Raw genomic sequence first — 15,593 nt, 5'->3', positions numbered from 1 at the left:
ACTTGTTCGTTGACGTAATTGTTATAGTTTTTATTAAATTTGTATATTTATATTTTAAAAGGTTTTATTATTTTACCGGGATTCGAACCCGGGATCTCCGGATGAAAGGCTGAAACTCTACCACTCACGCCACGGAGCTGTCAGTAGCTCAATGTTATAGCCTCGCACGAGGTGCTCACCTCGCCTTGTTATAGCCTCGCACGAGGTGCTCACCTCGCCTTGTTATAGCCTCGCACGAGGTGCTCACCTCGCCTTGTTATAGCCTCGCACGAGGTGCTCACCTCGCCTCATCTAGCCTCGCACCAGGGGTTCACACATGCCACACCTCACCCGGCAGCGTCGAATGACCTTGAAATTGGTCTTAAACCGCCTTTTCTATACTACTCTTATTTTCATTGGTTCAAGAGTTATAGCTAAATGAAATTTTAATTAATGAAATATTTGGATCTTTTAAGGGGAAGGAACATCGGTTCGAATCAGACTTCTTCATCTCTTTATTTTTTAACTTTTTTTTTCATTTAAATATATTGATTTAATAATAATTAACCTCTGATAGTAAAGATTTTTTACAAAAATTAATACTTCAAGAACAACAATAAAAAAATATGAAAACACATCAGAAGTTATTAATGAAATAAAATTTTATGTACTTTTCATTTAAAAATATGTATATATAATTTAATAGGGATAGAAAAGTGATGTGGTGCCCACATCAATATGGTGAAAAATCTGATTATTCGTTTTTGTTTTCATTTTGTTGATGGTTACATCATAATAATTTAGTATAGATATAAGACTTACATTTATTTAAAGAGTAATAAAGGGTATTTTTTTTTCATTCTAATATTTCAGGCAAGATTATTGAATTAATAATTGTATAAATATTTGGTGTTAATAAAATCTAATATTTTAGCAACTGTGTAACTGCCCACTTTATTATTGAACTGGAGGATCGTATCTCACTTTCAAATGAAATAAGTTTAAATGAAGGGCAGAAAAAAATGTGTATATGTAATTTAATAGGCGTAGAGAAAGTCATGTGGTGTCCACATCAGTTTTTTTTTTTTTTTTTAGGTAACGGATATCGACTGCTTTGGTAATTTTGACCTATTTTATGCAGCGTATGAAAAATTACCGGGATTCGAACCCAGGACCTCCGGATGAAAGCCTACTACGCTGCTACTCCGCTACGGAGATCGATTCAATATTTTTTATATTTGTTTTAATTTCATAACTGAATATAAGCAACGTATATATTATAACATAAATAATATCGCTGCATAAAATTCTGAATGAAATCCTTGAATTACTGTTAGGTTAGAAAATTTTAACAAGATTCTACTTCTAATTTAAATAAAATTTTATTATAAATATAAGTACGTATTTTATTTTATTTATTCCAGGGATGGATACCAAATTATCTGACATTGATGGTAACGCATATTCAACAATATTATACGGGAACGGACCAGGATATAGCGCACCACGAGCGGTACCAAATAATATGACTACTGAAAAGAACGCGGTTCACGGATCAGCAGTTCCGAGACAATGGGCAACACACGGTGGAGAAGATGTACCAGTATATGCGAAAGGGCCATTAGCTACTACTTTATTTTCAGGAACCATTGACCAAAGCTATATACCGCATGCTATCGCTTATATTGCGTGTCTGGGTGAATTCGCACACAGATGTAAAGAAAATCATACTCAACCAGTACAGGTAAATATGTTTATTTCTTATGAATTAAAAAAATAATAAAGTAAATAAAATACACTGATATTATACAATGGTATTATATAAAATGATATTCAATAAATTTTATTGCTGCAAATATACCAAAAAACTATAACAAAAAAATTCAAAATTCAATTTTTATGCAGTTTTCAAAATGGCAATTAGTATTTTTCTTTCGAGAAAAAAATAAAACTTTTTCCAGTAAGCGAAAAAGAAAAGTTAAAATGGAATTAATAATATTAAAGACAAAAATCATTAAAAACTAAAAAATAGAAACACCCTTTCAGTCATTAGCACAGTCATAAAGAAATTTGCTAAAACTTAAACAAATCACCAATGATACATCATTATTATACATTGTTAGTAATAAAGATAACTTAATATTCTGATACTATTGAATACATAGAAATTTCATATATTCATATTAATATACATGAAGACTATTGAGTCCTACGGGCAAACGAAAATTAGAAAAAAGTTTCTAAATACTTTTGTAAGTAACAATATATATGAATAAGATAATTAATTATAACTACCCGACTATGTAATAAAAGTGGGTAAATGAATTTGTACTACCCGGTCAAGGATCGTTTCTTTCGCCCTTCACGTCCAGGCATACAAGAACCCCGCTTTGTTTGTTATCCTTACGGTGGTGAGAATAATACTGATAAACAACAATTAAAGCATGGAAAGCTCTCTTTTCTGCAGTGTTTCCTTCGTTATTTACGTAGAAGCTAATATCTATTCCATACCACAATCGAAGGAGGCTAGTCTCAATCTACGGCTTAAAATCTTTCCTGTAATAACACCAATATATCCTGAAATTTGAAAGTAATCGGTTGTTTGGTTCTCGCGTTATGCACTGATACCTCTCTCATACACCACCAAGGGAGCTAGGGTGTCGATCTACAACTTAAAACCTTCCCTGAGATAACACGAATGTATCCTGAAAGTTTTAAAGCAATCGGTCGGTTGGTATTCACGTGATACTTTGATAGTCCACTCATACTCTCTCGAAATTTTTCAAAACTATTAATTTTGGACCAAAGGTCCTCCTGACGAGGCGGCATCTGGGAATGGGATTATTAGGTGTCCAAAATTGATTGCCTCTAGTATAAAGAATTTTTTTAATGATAAAAATTGATACAACGAAAGTTATTAGGAATTGATATAACGAATCGGGATTTTCCGTTTATGATCGTTACATTCCGGTGCTTACGTTTTGGTTATAGTTCATTATTTTATGAAGAAAATCACATAAATAGACAAAAAAAAATATGTAAAACTTTGTTAAAACACTATTCTTAAATTAAACCCACCAAAAAGTAAAAAAATAATTTTAGAACGATGTATCAGAAAGGATTTGTCAACAAGTTTTTATGGTGATATGTAAGATAATGTGCTTTAAATTAAAATTAAAAATTAGATGTTTTTGCCATTTTTTTCATTTGCTTGACGAATGGTGTAATGAGTGGGTTGTTACAGCACCCTACTTATACTTATTACTTTACTTATACTTTCCTTTACTTTTATACGCTCAGCGTACAAAAGCGTATTCAGTGAAAGATCGGATCGGTACGTTTTACAGTGGGTGAGCAATCAAAAAATAGTGCTAAACGATATAATTTCTGGATAACCAAGCTCTGATCGATCAAGAGTGTACTCTATGCGTTAAAAAATTAAACGCTCGACCTACTGACATATACGCCATTTGAATCGTGAAAATCCGATGAGCGGTTGCCGAGATGTTGTGGTGGCACCCCATCGCACCCCCTCCACAATTTCCAAACGGGGCGCCCCGGGGGCACTTGAAAATATTATAATTCGACGGGTATCCCTGGGAGCGGATGGGGTTATTATGAGTGTGGTCGAAAAAATTTTTCACAGCGTTAGAACCGACCGTTTTCGAGATATTTACAATTATCTTCTTAAAATTCGGATCCAGATAAAATGTAGTAAATTTTCCCAAAACTTAAATATATATATATAATAATATAACAAGTATACACCTGACCACCACGAAACATGCACTAATGAATCGGGACTTTCCGCTAGTGAACGGTACGTTTCGGTGCTAAGCTAAGGGGGACGCACACACAGACACACATACAAATGACGTTAAGTAGGGTAGGATAACATTTGCTTTGCTTCGTAATATCGTAACACGCACGCGAGCGTGCACAGACACACACACACACACACCGTCAATTATATTTTATATTTGTAATAGTAAAAATTTGGTAACTATTATATATTTCTTAAATTAATTAATTTTTACAATTTACGATAAATAATTTACTGGAGAAAAAACAAAAATTTTCTGAAATGAAATCGTAAGACCACATGTAGGTTTTTCAGAGATGTTTGACCGTATAGAAAATTTTTCAGTTTACGTTTACTTAGGAACGTTACGTGCTTTAATTTTGTATGGGTCTAAGAAACACCTAATGTTAGGTTACTTATTATTGTTAACATGCTACACGCAACACGAGCAGTAAATAGAAATATTAAAAAACGTAACCTGTTAAAATTCCTTCATTATTTTACTTAAAACTGACGAAGTCCAGTACTGCATGATAATTAACATATAAATAAACCGGCATAGAGCATTTTTTTAAAATCTATTATTTACTAACTTTTGAAATTACTATTTGAGTTACTAATAACAATAAAAATCTGTAATTGCTGCAGTTTAAAATATGATAAAATATTTTTTTTTTAATTTAGTGAATTAAACCTTGTTATTTTCTCTTTTGATTTTAAGTTAAAATCTATTTAATATTAACTTATTACGAAACATTATACATCAAAAGAGCTCCCGTTTTTAGCTTATTCTTGTCTTTGAGCAAACTCAAATTTCAGCAATTTTCTTTACAGAGTAATTAAATATCAGAGATCTTTTACGCTATTAAAGTGCAGTATAAAGTAGTAATTAAAATTGTTCAATATGGTGATAGTTAAAAGAAAAAAAAAACAATTTTCTTCTAATAAAGAAGGAAATATACATTTTTAACTAAACTTACGTATTTTAACAACGCTATTATGGACGTAGAATTTCAGTTTGAATAAATAACAAAATGGAAATGGGGTTGAGAAGGAAAATAAGAAATTTATTAAAACCTAATAGAATCTGAGAGGAACACAGTCCATTGTTTACGTAGTGAAAGTACAGTCAGTATACAGTGAAAATGTAGCGTGTATCCTTAAGATTTTCTATTCTTGTTATTTTATAACTACTGCATTCTCTCCTATCAGATGGGCGAGAATGCTTATCATTTTAATAAAAATTATTTTTAAACCTTGACCTCATTTTAATCTCGTTTTTTTTTAATACACTAATCGTTCTCGATGGCAATATTAACAAAAATTTACTTACTTGAAAAATAATATCCAGTTCCCTTTACTGAGAGTAGAAAAATCATATCTTTTTGTAAACGGCGAATAGAAACTGATGTCCAAATATTATTAATTTAAGAAAAATAAAATTACATTTTGTTTTACACGACTGCCCAAAAATAAGTGTAATATACATTGTATATATGAACTGTACATATGTATTAAGGGTGTATCTTTGTTTGTTTGTTTATTTGTTATACTGTAGCACCTCAACGGCTGAACCGATATAGATGTATGACCCCGCGTTGGTATCCTTACGTTATCGGGAGTGCCGATAACTATATAAAAATACAAATATATATATATATATATATATATATATATATATATATATATATATATGAGAGAGAGAGAGAGAGAATGAGAGAGAGACGGAGAGAGCAGTGAGGTTTGCCGGTTGAAGCACAAATATTAATGAACCGTGAACTGTGAGCTTCTATCACTGTTTCAGCTGAGCTTAAACTCTGAATGATTCGTATCAATCGAAATAATAATAATAATATAGACATAATAAAATTAAATTTATGTTAAAAAATATTAAATAAATTTACAAAATTTCTGTTTAACAATGATATCTGTTTCGTAATAATGGGATCCCCCTGGCGGACTGAGTCTGAGGCTAGAGTGGTGAGAAGAACGCACGAACATCTCGTGCGAGGCTAGCTAGACCAATCATCAGCTGGTAACAAACGGTGTCCTTGTGAGGTGCTGTTATGAGAGGTGCAATAGGGTTATGGGGGAAGTGTTATGGGAGCAGGTGCTCTTATAATATCTCTGCAAACAATCGTCCGATTTTCAAAATTCAAACGGGGTATTTGTTAGTAGGTTGAAGGCTAACTTTTGCATGCATCAGGTACACTCTCGATGTGATAGATCAAGGTTATTCACAAATGTTATATATCTTTGCAACCAATCTTCCGATTTTAAAAATTTAAACGAGGTATTTCCATGTATAATACAAAATCATGATGGAAGCAAACCAGAATAAAAAGGTCAATGTTTGTCGGGAATTTTTTTTAATTCTTTTAATTTATTAAAAAATATTTTGTAAATTTTACAGTACTTCTGTTACTCGTAACATCATTTACTTTATGTTAATAAAACCTAATTGTTGTGAACATTATTAAACCATAGTTATTGTATATCGTTATAAATTACTGTTACAGGCGTAACGTACATGAAAAACAAATCCTCAGCGTAAAAATAATATAAAAATATTACAATAGAAGGCCAAAAGACATCTTTACTTCATTCATTGATTTTCCTTTTCCAAAAGCTTACGATTATTTAGTTAGAGAATATTTGACACATTAAAAGAATACAAAGTTGACTAAATAACCAAAAATTTAATTAAACTCACCTTAACTAGTGCTGTATCTAATGTCAACTTTCAATGTAAGTAAGCGAACCATTCCAAATGAAAACATGACCAAGAAAATGCGATGGTCATTCACCAATGTCTTTCAATGTATTTATTTAGTTAAATTCATAAAAACCTTCTGGAAAAATGACTGAAATGAAAAAAAAAATACAAAAAAAATTACAAAAATATATTTGATTACATATAAAAAATTACTTTTTAAAAAAGCGTTTAATTAACTAATATTAATATTAACATTAAAGAAAAAAATTAGAAAAACCCTCTAAAAAGTAAAAAATAAGAATTAAATCAAATTGAGAATTTTAAACAAAAAAAATATAATATATTAACAAATATAAAAATGCACTGAAAATTAAAAAATATCTAATAAATAACCAATAAATAAATGTAATAATTATTAAATTTTAAAATTAAAAGTAATAAAAATATTTAGTTAAATAAAAGCGTGGCGCAGTTTTTAAAATTTATTTACAGCACAACATTTATTTTTACAACAATAATACTTATTCGAAAACATTGTTATAAAAATATTTTATATTTTTAATAATAAAGAGTTTCATAAAGAAGTTTCGATGAAAATAAACAATAACGTTCAATTATAACATAAACGCTTAATTTTCGAATTATAGCTTGAGAAAATCTTCACCCCGATTTTTGTTCCAAAGATAAAAAATGAAGCCATACTGAAATCCATAGAAATTAAATTAAGGGCTAAATTTTACGGTGTAAAATTTATTCTGTGTAATTTATAATTTGTAGCAATTCTTAAATTCAGAAAATATAAATTTAGACATTGGAACATTCTCTACAATACAAGGTATTACTTGGCCATTCATTACTCCCTCTTCACCCCATTTTATTGGTTCATGGGAAAGCGCAATAAAAAGGGTTAAATATCATATGCGTTGTGTAATAGGACAAACCATTCATAATTTTGAAGAATTGTTTACAATTTTGACACAAATTAAAGCCTGTCTCAATTCTCGTCCAATCTTCCTAATAATATATTTTCAGCAGATTCACCAATGAACAACGTCATCTTTAACAACTCAATTTTTAACCAAACTTTCTAATTTAAATCCTAATACATTATGTTAAATATATTTAAATACATAATGTTAGTTATTATACAAAATCCAATTTTCTTCAATGTTTATTTTTTAATTTGTCCATTGATGATCGTAAATTTTTTTGGCATAAAAAATGTTTGTTTTAATTGTTTATGTAAGGGCCATTCTATTAATCAATCTTATACAAAAGGTTTGTGTATGATTTTTGGAAAGAAACACCATACAAATTATTCATATGGGCAAAATTAATCAGTCTAAGGTAAATGGTAATAAATCAAAGTATAACTTATTGTTCATCTAAAAATCAATCAATTGAAAATATAATTCTGTCAACTGCTGTATGTAATACTATTGACATATATGGTAATATTCATTCATGTAAAATATTTTAGATTCTGGTAGCCAGGGAAATTTTTGCACGTATAAATTTTACCGTAAATTAGGTATGGTTTTTGAACTGAAAAAAAATTGAAAAACAGGTCCTAGAGTTCTAGGAGTTCTGTATCTCAATAATTTTTGACAAAAATTACGTAAAAACAAAAAATTTTGTTCAAAACACAATTTTTTTGGTTTAACGTACAAATAACTTGGTGAAATTACCAGTAAACAAGTAATATTTCTGAAGAATTTAATTCTGAAAAAATATGAAATTATGAATGAGTGTAATGTCAACTGAACTTAAAGAAGGGTTTAAGAAATTTGATTTTTATTAAAAACAAGGCAGACCGAAACGTGGTATGAAAATACTGCATTATAATTTTAAATCAAAGCACAAGTATAGATTCAATATGGGAAAATACAATATTAAAAAAAATATTGTTTTTTAACAATATTAAAACAAATTTAATCATATAAGACTACAGTTTAATAACATTATTAAGTGGCAAAAACGAATATATATATATATTCGTAAATAAAACTTATGTTTGGCTATTCTTCATCTGATAACTGAAATTTATATTTACACTCGAGTAATGATATTTTCTTCAACTATGAAAGTATACGGAACAATTCAAATACACAATACACTAATTTCAATTGTTTAGTAGTTGATACTCTCAACTTACAAAATGAAAAGTTTTGTCCATTTATTTTTCAATACTATTTCCAGATAATGAATCTTCATCTCACTTACTGTATAAAAGACTAACGCAACGAAAACGTTAGTCTTCGTTAGTTATCCGATAACACCGAAAACTATTACGAAATTTTACCTACAGCCGTCTTTGAACGCCAAAATTTTAACAATTCATAGCTCAATCCTATATAAATCATAAAGTTAAAAATCCCCTATAATAAATAACCGAAAACTTATTTTACTAAATTTAATGTCATTGTCTTTATCGACATTTATCTACATAAAAAATTCGACTTCTTCAGACAGTTTACTAAATTTATATCAATACCTATAAAATATGAATCTATATTATTATCGTAGTACAGGTAAAAACAAATAAATTTTTATAATAAAATTAAAGGGAATTACGACTATTTACATTATTTTTTCGAACATGGTACCGCTGATATATAAAATGAATAATAATAACAATTAATGAAATTCACCTAACCAGCACATTGATATGAACTCAAGATCTATCGGATTGTTTGAAAATCATCATCAGGAGATAACATTCAATTTTTAACTTTAATGCAATAATTTTATCTCCTGACGATGGCTTTCAAGTAAGTCGAAAGATCATGAGTTCATATCAATGTGTAAGGTGGATTTCATTAACTGTTAAGACTATATACAAATTTAACAAAGTTTTCATGGTTTGAGAAATATTGAATTTTAATATCAATATCGACTTTCTTCAAAACATTATTATGTTTTTTATTAAATTTAATTTCATTGATCATTGTCTAATCTGCCCATCGAGCTAGAATAGTTGCTAACTCGTTGTCGAAAATTAGTTGTTTAACAGCTGATTTTCGAAGTCAAAGGTTCTGAGGTTCAAATCCTAGTAAAAGTTGCTTTTATACGGATTTGACAACTAGATAATCGATACTGTTGTAATTTTATGGTTGGGATTCAATTAACCACCGTTTCAGGAACGCTCGGCATGAGTCTGCACAAGACTTATTTACATGTCATCCTCAACTTATTGGGCCGTGGGGAAGGGTGGCTTATTGTTCTCTTGTTAATGAGATTACAACGTGCACACTACGAATATAAAGTAACAAAGATTTTTGAGTAATCTGGTGAAGACCCAAGAAAACTCATCCTCACCCGAACAATGCAGTGTTCTGTATATTTTTATATCCTGAACTAAGAAGTTCCATCAGGGTAAGTTATACACGTAATAGATTATCAATTTGGTATTAATATTTTCATCACGTCTAGGTCGGTGTGGTCATAAATAGGAAGAAGAACTTTTAGGGTTACTAGAATTTACGATCGTAGACAACGTGAATCTACGCCAGAGTGTTCTCAAAGATCTGAAGAGCAACGTATACGCTAGGATTCAATTTTCGAGAAATGCTTTACGTCTCAAATACGCTTTTGATTATCAATCTGAAATCTATTTGAAAGATATTCAAATAGGTAACATGATTAAAAAAATGTTTCCATTGCAATGCCAGAAAATGGAATGATAGAAGTCCTGAACTTTACTGTGCTTTACTGTACAAGGTTTTTGAAAACTTCAATATCATGCTGATTTACCCAAAAATTTGGAAACACATCATTTATCTAAATATGTTATATTATTCAATAAGGGGTGAATAACCCGGAGTTCAAAATCAAAATTTTTAATTTCCCTACGTAGATAACGCAAGCGAAGCCACGACGAAGAATGCTGGTTTTTTAATATTTTTAACATAACATAATGGAACTTAAATAATGGTATAAAAATATCGTCTTATTCTACTTTTCTTTTTATGTATGTATTTTTAATAATTTATTTTATTTCTAAATATTTTCCAATATTGAAATGATTCTTGTTTCGGTTTGAAAATATTAATAATATATATATAAATAATACGTCATAAACTAATCATAACTAACGACCTGAAAAACTGCTGAAGATAAATTGATGAAAATTTGAAGGTAAGATCTCCTTACGGTTTAAATGCAAACTAAGAAAGGATTTTTTTGAAATTCTTTGTTTAAAGGTTAAAATGGAGTAAGAATGAAATTTCTATTTTTTTAATTTCTCGGAAATAAATGAAGATATCAACTTGATTTTTGGTGTGTGTAATCTTACTGTGAAGAAGATTACTAATTATTTTCAAAATTCGACCTTGAAAGAGGTGCAGAAACGTAAAAATATCTTAAAGAATGATTGGAAATTTTCTCCATTTCTGACTAAACTAAATTAGATTTTCACTAGAGTTGGACTTGTAAATACTGAAAAGATAAATATCTTCTATTTTTTTTCTTTTTTTTTAACCTCCGGGACCCCTGTTATGTATTGCTTAAGAGGATGAGATGGGTAACAATGTCGTGTATGAAAATTCCATGCCTGTCTGGGATTCGAACCTGGTTCCACCGGATGAATGGCCAAGACGCTACCACTCGCGTCAGGGAGGTCGGCAAAGATAAAATATCTGAAAACCATTTTCAGTTTTTTCAATTTTTAAAGGATACGATGGTGTACCTTGTTGGTGTACCAACGATACGATTGGTGTACCATGTACGATTGCAGCTCAACCAACACAGCAGCTACTGTCACTGTTGCTGTTGCCTCCGGTTACTTGAATAAAAACATTAAAAAAAAGAAAAAATTAAAAATAATCAGAAACGATGTACGGTCACCTTCTAGTGTGTTTGTCAAGTAACGCTATTGCTGATCGGGGAAAATAATTGTTATCCGTACGAAGGACGGGTAACCATCTAAGGATCAAGGAAACCGAATTCTTCAGATCACTCAGAGTTTCAGGTCCTGTGCTAACTAAACTGTTGCTATTAAGAAAATGCAATACATTGATATGTTTTTATAAATTGAACAAACTTTAATTTTTATTTATCATTATTATTCTCATAAGCATGAGTTTAACGAACACGAGGTATCCATGGGGGGAGATCCCCTTCTGGCTAGACGGGAACCTTATAAATATCCCCGTTCCTGACGGGAAACGCAAGAAACCGTATAGCGCGGGCAAAACCGCGATGGAGTTGCTAGTAAAAATATAATACACTATTAATTTTGGTTCGTTTTGTTTTTAATAAAAATCAAATTTCCTACATCTTTTTCAAAATCAGTTGACGTTTTATTTACATAGATTTTCTCAGAATTAAATTAACAACATAGTTCAGTTTTCATAAAAATGTTTTTTATTTTTAACATGGCAAATAGAAATTTTAAAAAATACTGCAAATATTTAATAAAAAATAAAAAAATGAAGTAATATTTCTGCCATCATAATTGCAAAATAATAAACAGATCATTAGGTTAATACTCTGAAAACAAATAATACCATACGAAAATAGATATGTTCAAATTATGCTGAAGAAATACTATGAACCAGTGAGCTTATAATCATATTTATCTACTAGAAAAGATCTCCTGCAAAAGAAATAGTGTACTTAGAAGTTTTATTTATTTATCTTTTGTCTCCGGTATTCCGAGTAAGCCACATTATCGGTTCAATTTGGAAATAAGAGAAGAAGAAATGTGATTTGAATTCAGAAATAGTACATAATTTTTTTTTTTTTCAAGTAATACGTTAACTCTTTGAAGCGACAAGTGAAAATCTACATAAGCGTATATCAGGTTTAAAGAAACTTGAGATATAGAAAGGTTGTAAAAGACATCCATTAATCATTCAATCATTTAAGAAACAGCAGTCGCATTGAAATAAAACAAAAAAAAATTGACATTTGCTTTCTCTCATACATTACGTGAAATATTTTAGAAGAGGATAAATCTGTCATATTTTTTACAGTAATGTTCTGTTTGAAAAGTGAGCATTTTTTTAGCCTCCGGGACCGTCGTTAGGTATAGTTTCAGAAGATGAGATGAAATGGCAATTTTGTAGCCTGTGAAGATGAGAAGTGAGAGCCGAGGATCGTGAACTTTTGACATTATGAAAAAAAGACGATTTAGTATATTTTATTCTTTTTTCATTATTTACATGGATTATTAAAAGAGAAAATTTAACAAAAAATAAATAATAATCATTCCTTTCAAAACACTTATCTTTTTTCGTCATTTGTGTTTAATAACGAACAGTGTTTACCTGTTTTAAATACAAGCAAAAGGATCCGGGCGAAAATAATTTCGCTAATTGCCTCTTTAGTTTATGTAATTTCGAGTTTGATGCAAGAGATGGTTAAAAGTTAAAAAAAAAAAAAGGTAGTCTGGGGACTGGCCGACAGAAGTAAAAACTTCGAATAATTGAATATTACTATTTCAAACTTGTGCTAATTTTATCAAAACACATATTTAAATGATTGTATAATGAATTGGAAAATATTAACAATTAAATTTAAATTAATTTTATTTATTAATTATTGGTAACAATAACAAAAAAAAAAATGATGTGTATTATATATTTCTGAGATGTTTGCATTATTTGTATTATCATCATGTTCTAAAAATGAAACAAATGGTTTGTGGTAACTGAAGTATGAAATAAATACTCTCGAATGAAATTTATCCAAAAATCTTGTAAATACTGCGTCTACTGTTGTGCCGTATCTTGTAGCACTTATATTTTTATCGTTTGACATTGTAATATAATTAAACAAACACACACACATATATATATATATATATATATAATAAATATACATTCGTAATACATAATATTATGTCGTATATGCTTTTTGAATGTGTCACGTGCATACACATTATAATAAAAAAAATATAAAATATAAACATGAAATACATGTTTGATGTACTCACTTTTTTATACAGTATTCTTCACAACTATTATAATATGTTACACTTACACTGAATTTTAAGAATTTTTTTTTTTTTTTATTATGATTACGTTCAGAAATATTTCATATAAACAAACACTTAGACATATAATAAACAAACATTTCAATATATATATACAAGCACAACCGAGAAGCAACGTGGTACGGCTAACTATAATTCAGTCTATTTTTACCGTATACTAATCTATACGTATACGTGGGAATGGGTATGTATATTGAAAGACAGAAAGAGAGGGATAGAGACGAAAAATTATTGTGAATCACCGGCAGTTTTTCTCCCACCTCCCATCCACTGCTACTATATTATTATACTACACTCATATATGCGTATATATAATCTCGTTCTATGCTTTTTTCCGTTTCATATATGTATATATATATATATATATATATATGCTTAGCGTCTTGCGTTACGTTTCAGATTTGGATTACGAGTCAGTGATTTTTTCCCATGTTCCAATGTAATTCGTAGGTACAAAAATTCTGATACAACTCGCCTAAAGAATTTTTCACTTCAAAAATAATTGTATTATGTATGTATATGTATAATATAAGTATAATCAGTAATGTGCGTTTTGTGTCCGTGTATGTGTATACATGTAATACATTATACTTTAGTGGCGGTTTTTTTCTCTTTCTCCTTTTTTCTTACACATTATTATAAATGAGTTAGTTCTCACAAAATACAACAGATGGCGCTGATATGTGACCGCGTACTTTAAAATAGTTTAATATAGGTTTTTTAAAAATTGTTGGTTTTTAGCTAATTTAGAGATGAAATAATTTTTAACAATTAAAAATTAGTAATACTCCGAGTATTTTTAAATTTAACATATTAATGAGTATATATATATATTCATTCTCGCTCTATGACGTTTTCTTTATCATACATATGCATATGAATAGCGTCTTGCGTTACGTTACAGATTTTGATTACGAGTCAGCGATTTTTTTCCCATGTTCCCAAGTAATTCGTAAACAAAAAATTCTGACATAACGCGTCTAAAGAAGTTTTCACTTCAATAAAAACAAATCAAGTTACAAAGTATTTAATAATTTATTTCTAAAAGAGGAAAAGTAAAGAGGTAAAGTAAAAAGTAAAAAGTAACTGAAATGTTACAGTAAAATAATGTGCAGAACATTAGAAGGCATACAAAATACAGTTGTTACAAAACACCCGATTCTGATTGTATGACAGCGACCAGACGGTGGTGATTGGACGCATCAATGGGCCAGTGAAACAAATTTGAATTTTACTAACTTTTTTGCACTTTCAATACTTTTTCACTTTCTTTTTCGCCTTAAATCTGTTTGATGATCTTCCTACCCAGCAATACCACAATTATGGGGGTTTATATTGACCGTTTTATAGATGGTCAAAAATCAACGTCTTTCCTTACATATTACATTTATATATAGTGGAGATACGAAGAAATTTATTTAATTGTTATTAACGATTTTTAAACTTATGTTATTTAAAATGTAATATTATAATATGATATAGATTTGCTGACGTCTGTCTATCATATAATTAGTAAATACATACTACTCTTACACAACAATACTCGGCCTCACTATTCTGTGAATGCGTTATTAAATTGCAGCCCTACTCTTTCAAAATCTGGTTTGTTAACGCACGGATAAATACTATAGATTTACAGCGAACTGAAAATATTTCCTCTGCTACCTTAATTAGTGAATCGGAAAATTGTAACTGTAGTTTTCAAAAAAATTTAAATACCGTTTTAGTACGCAATTTTTATTTTTTCAAATCTTAATATTATAAAATGAGATATTACGAAGGATTTTATAATGAAGTATTTAAATCGGGAGTAATCTCACCCCTTTAGATAGACAATCTGTAAACATTTTTATTCAAAATAGTTTTTATTTAAAATTATAAATACTTTTCAATATAAATTTTGAGTTTGTGGGATTGTTTGATAATGGATTTATTAATTTATTTGTTTTGTTTTTTGTAAAAATGGGATTGTTTTGTTCATAAAATGAATTATATTTACTATTAATGATGAATGATCGTTGAGTAAATAACTAAATGTTATGATTATCAATAGAAAAAATAAAATTTAAACTATTTCTATTGTACGTATCGTTTAGGAA

The 15,593-nt window shown here is 29.3% G+C and overlaps 1 protein-coding gene across 1 annotated transcript in view; it reads left to right on the top strand.

Annotated features, from left to right (window-relative positions):
* The window catches only part of LOC142330199 (alkaline phosphatase-like), an 887,512-nt gene that overhangs the window by 858,829 nt on the left and 13,090 nt on the right, over window positions 1–15,593 (top strand). Inside the window, exon 9 of the mRNA XM_075375322.1 lies at window positions 1,404–1,723. Within this exon, the coding sequence (XP_075231437.1) occupies window positions 1,404–1,723 (320 nt within the window). The remainder of the gene's footprint in view (window positions 1–1,403; window positions 1,724–15,593) is intronic.

This window comes from Lycorma delicatula, chromosome 9 (assembly GCF_047948215.1).
Source record: "Lycorma delicatula isolate Av1 chromosome 9, ASM4794821v1, whole genome shotgun sequence".
Taxonomy (NCBI): Eukaryota; Metazoa; Arthropoda; class Insecta; order Hemiptera; family Fulgoridae; genus Lycorma; species Lycorma delicatula.
This window is presented reverse-complemented; position numbering and strand designations above follow the sequence as displayed.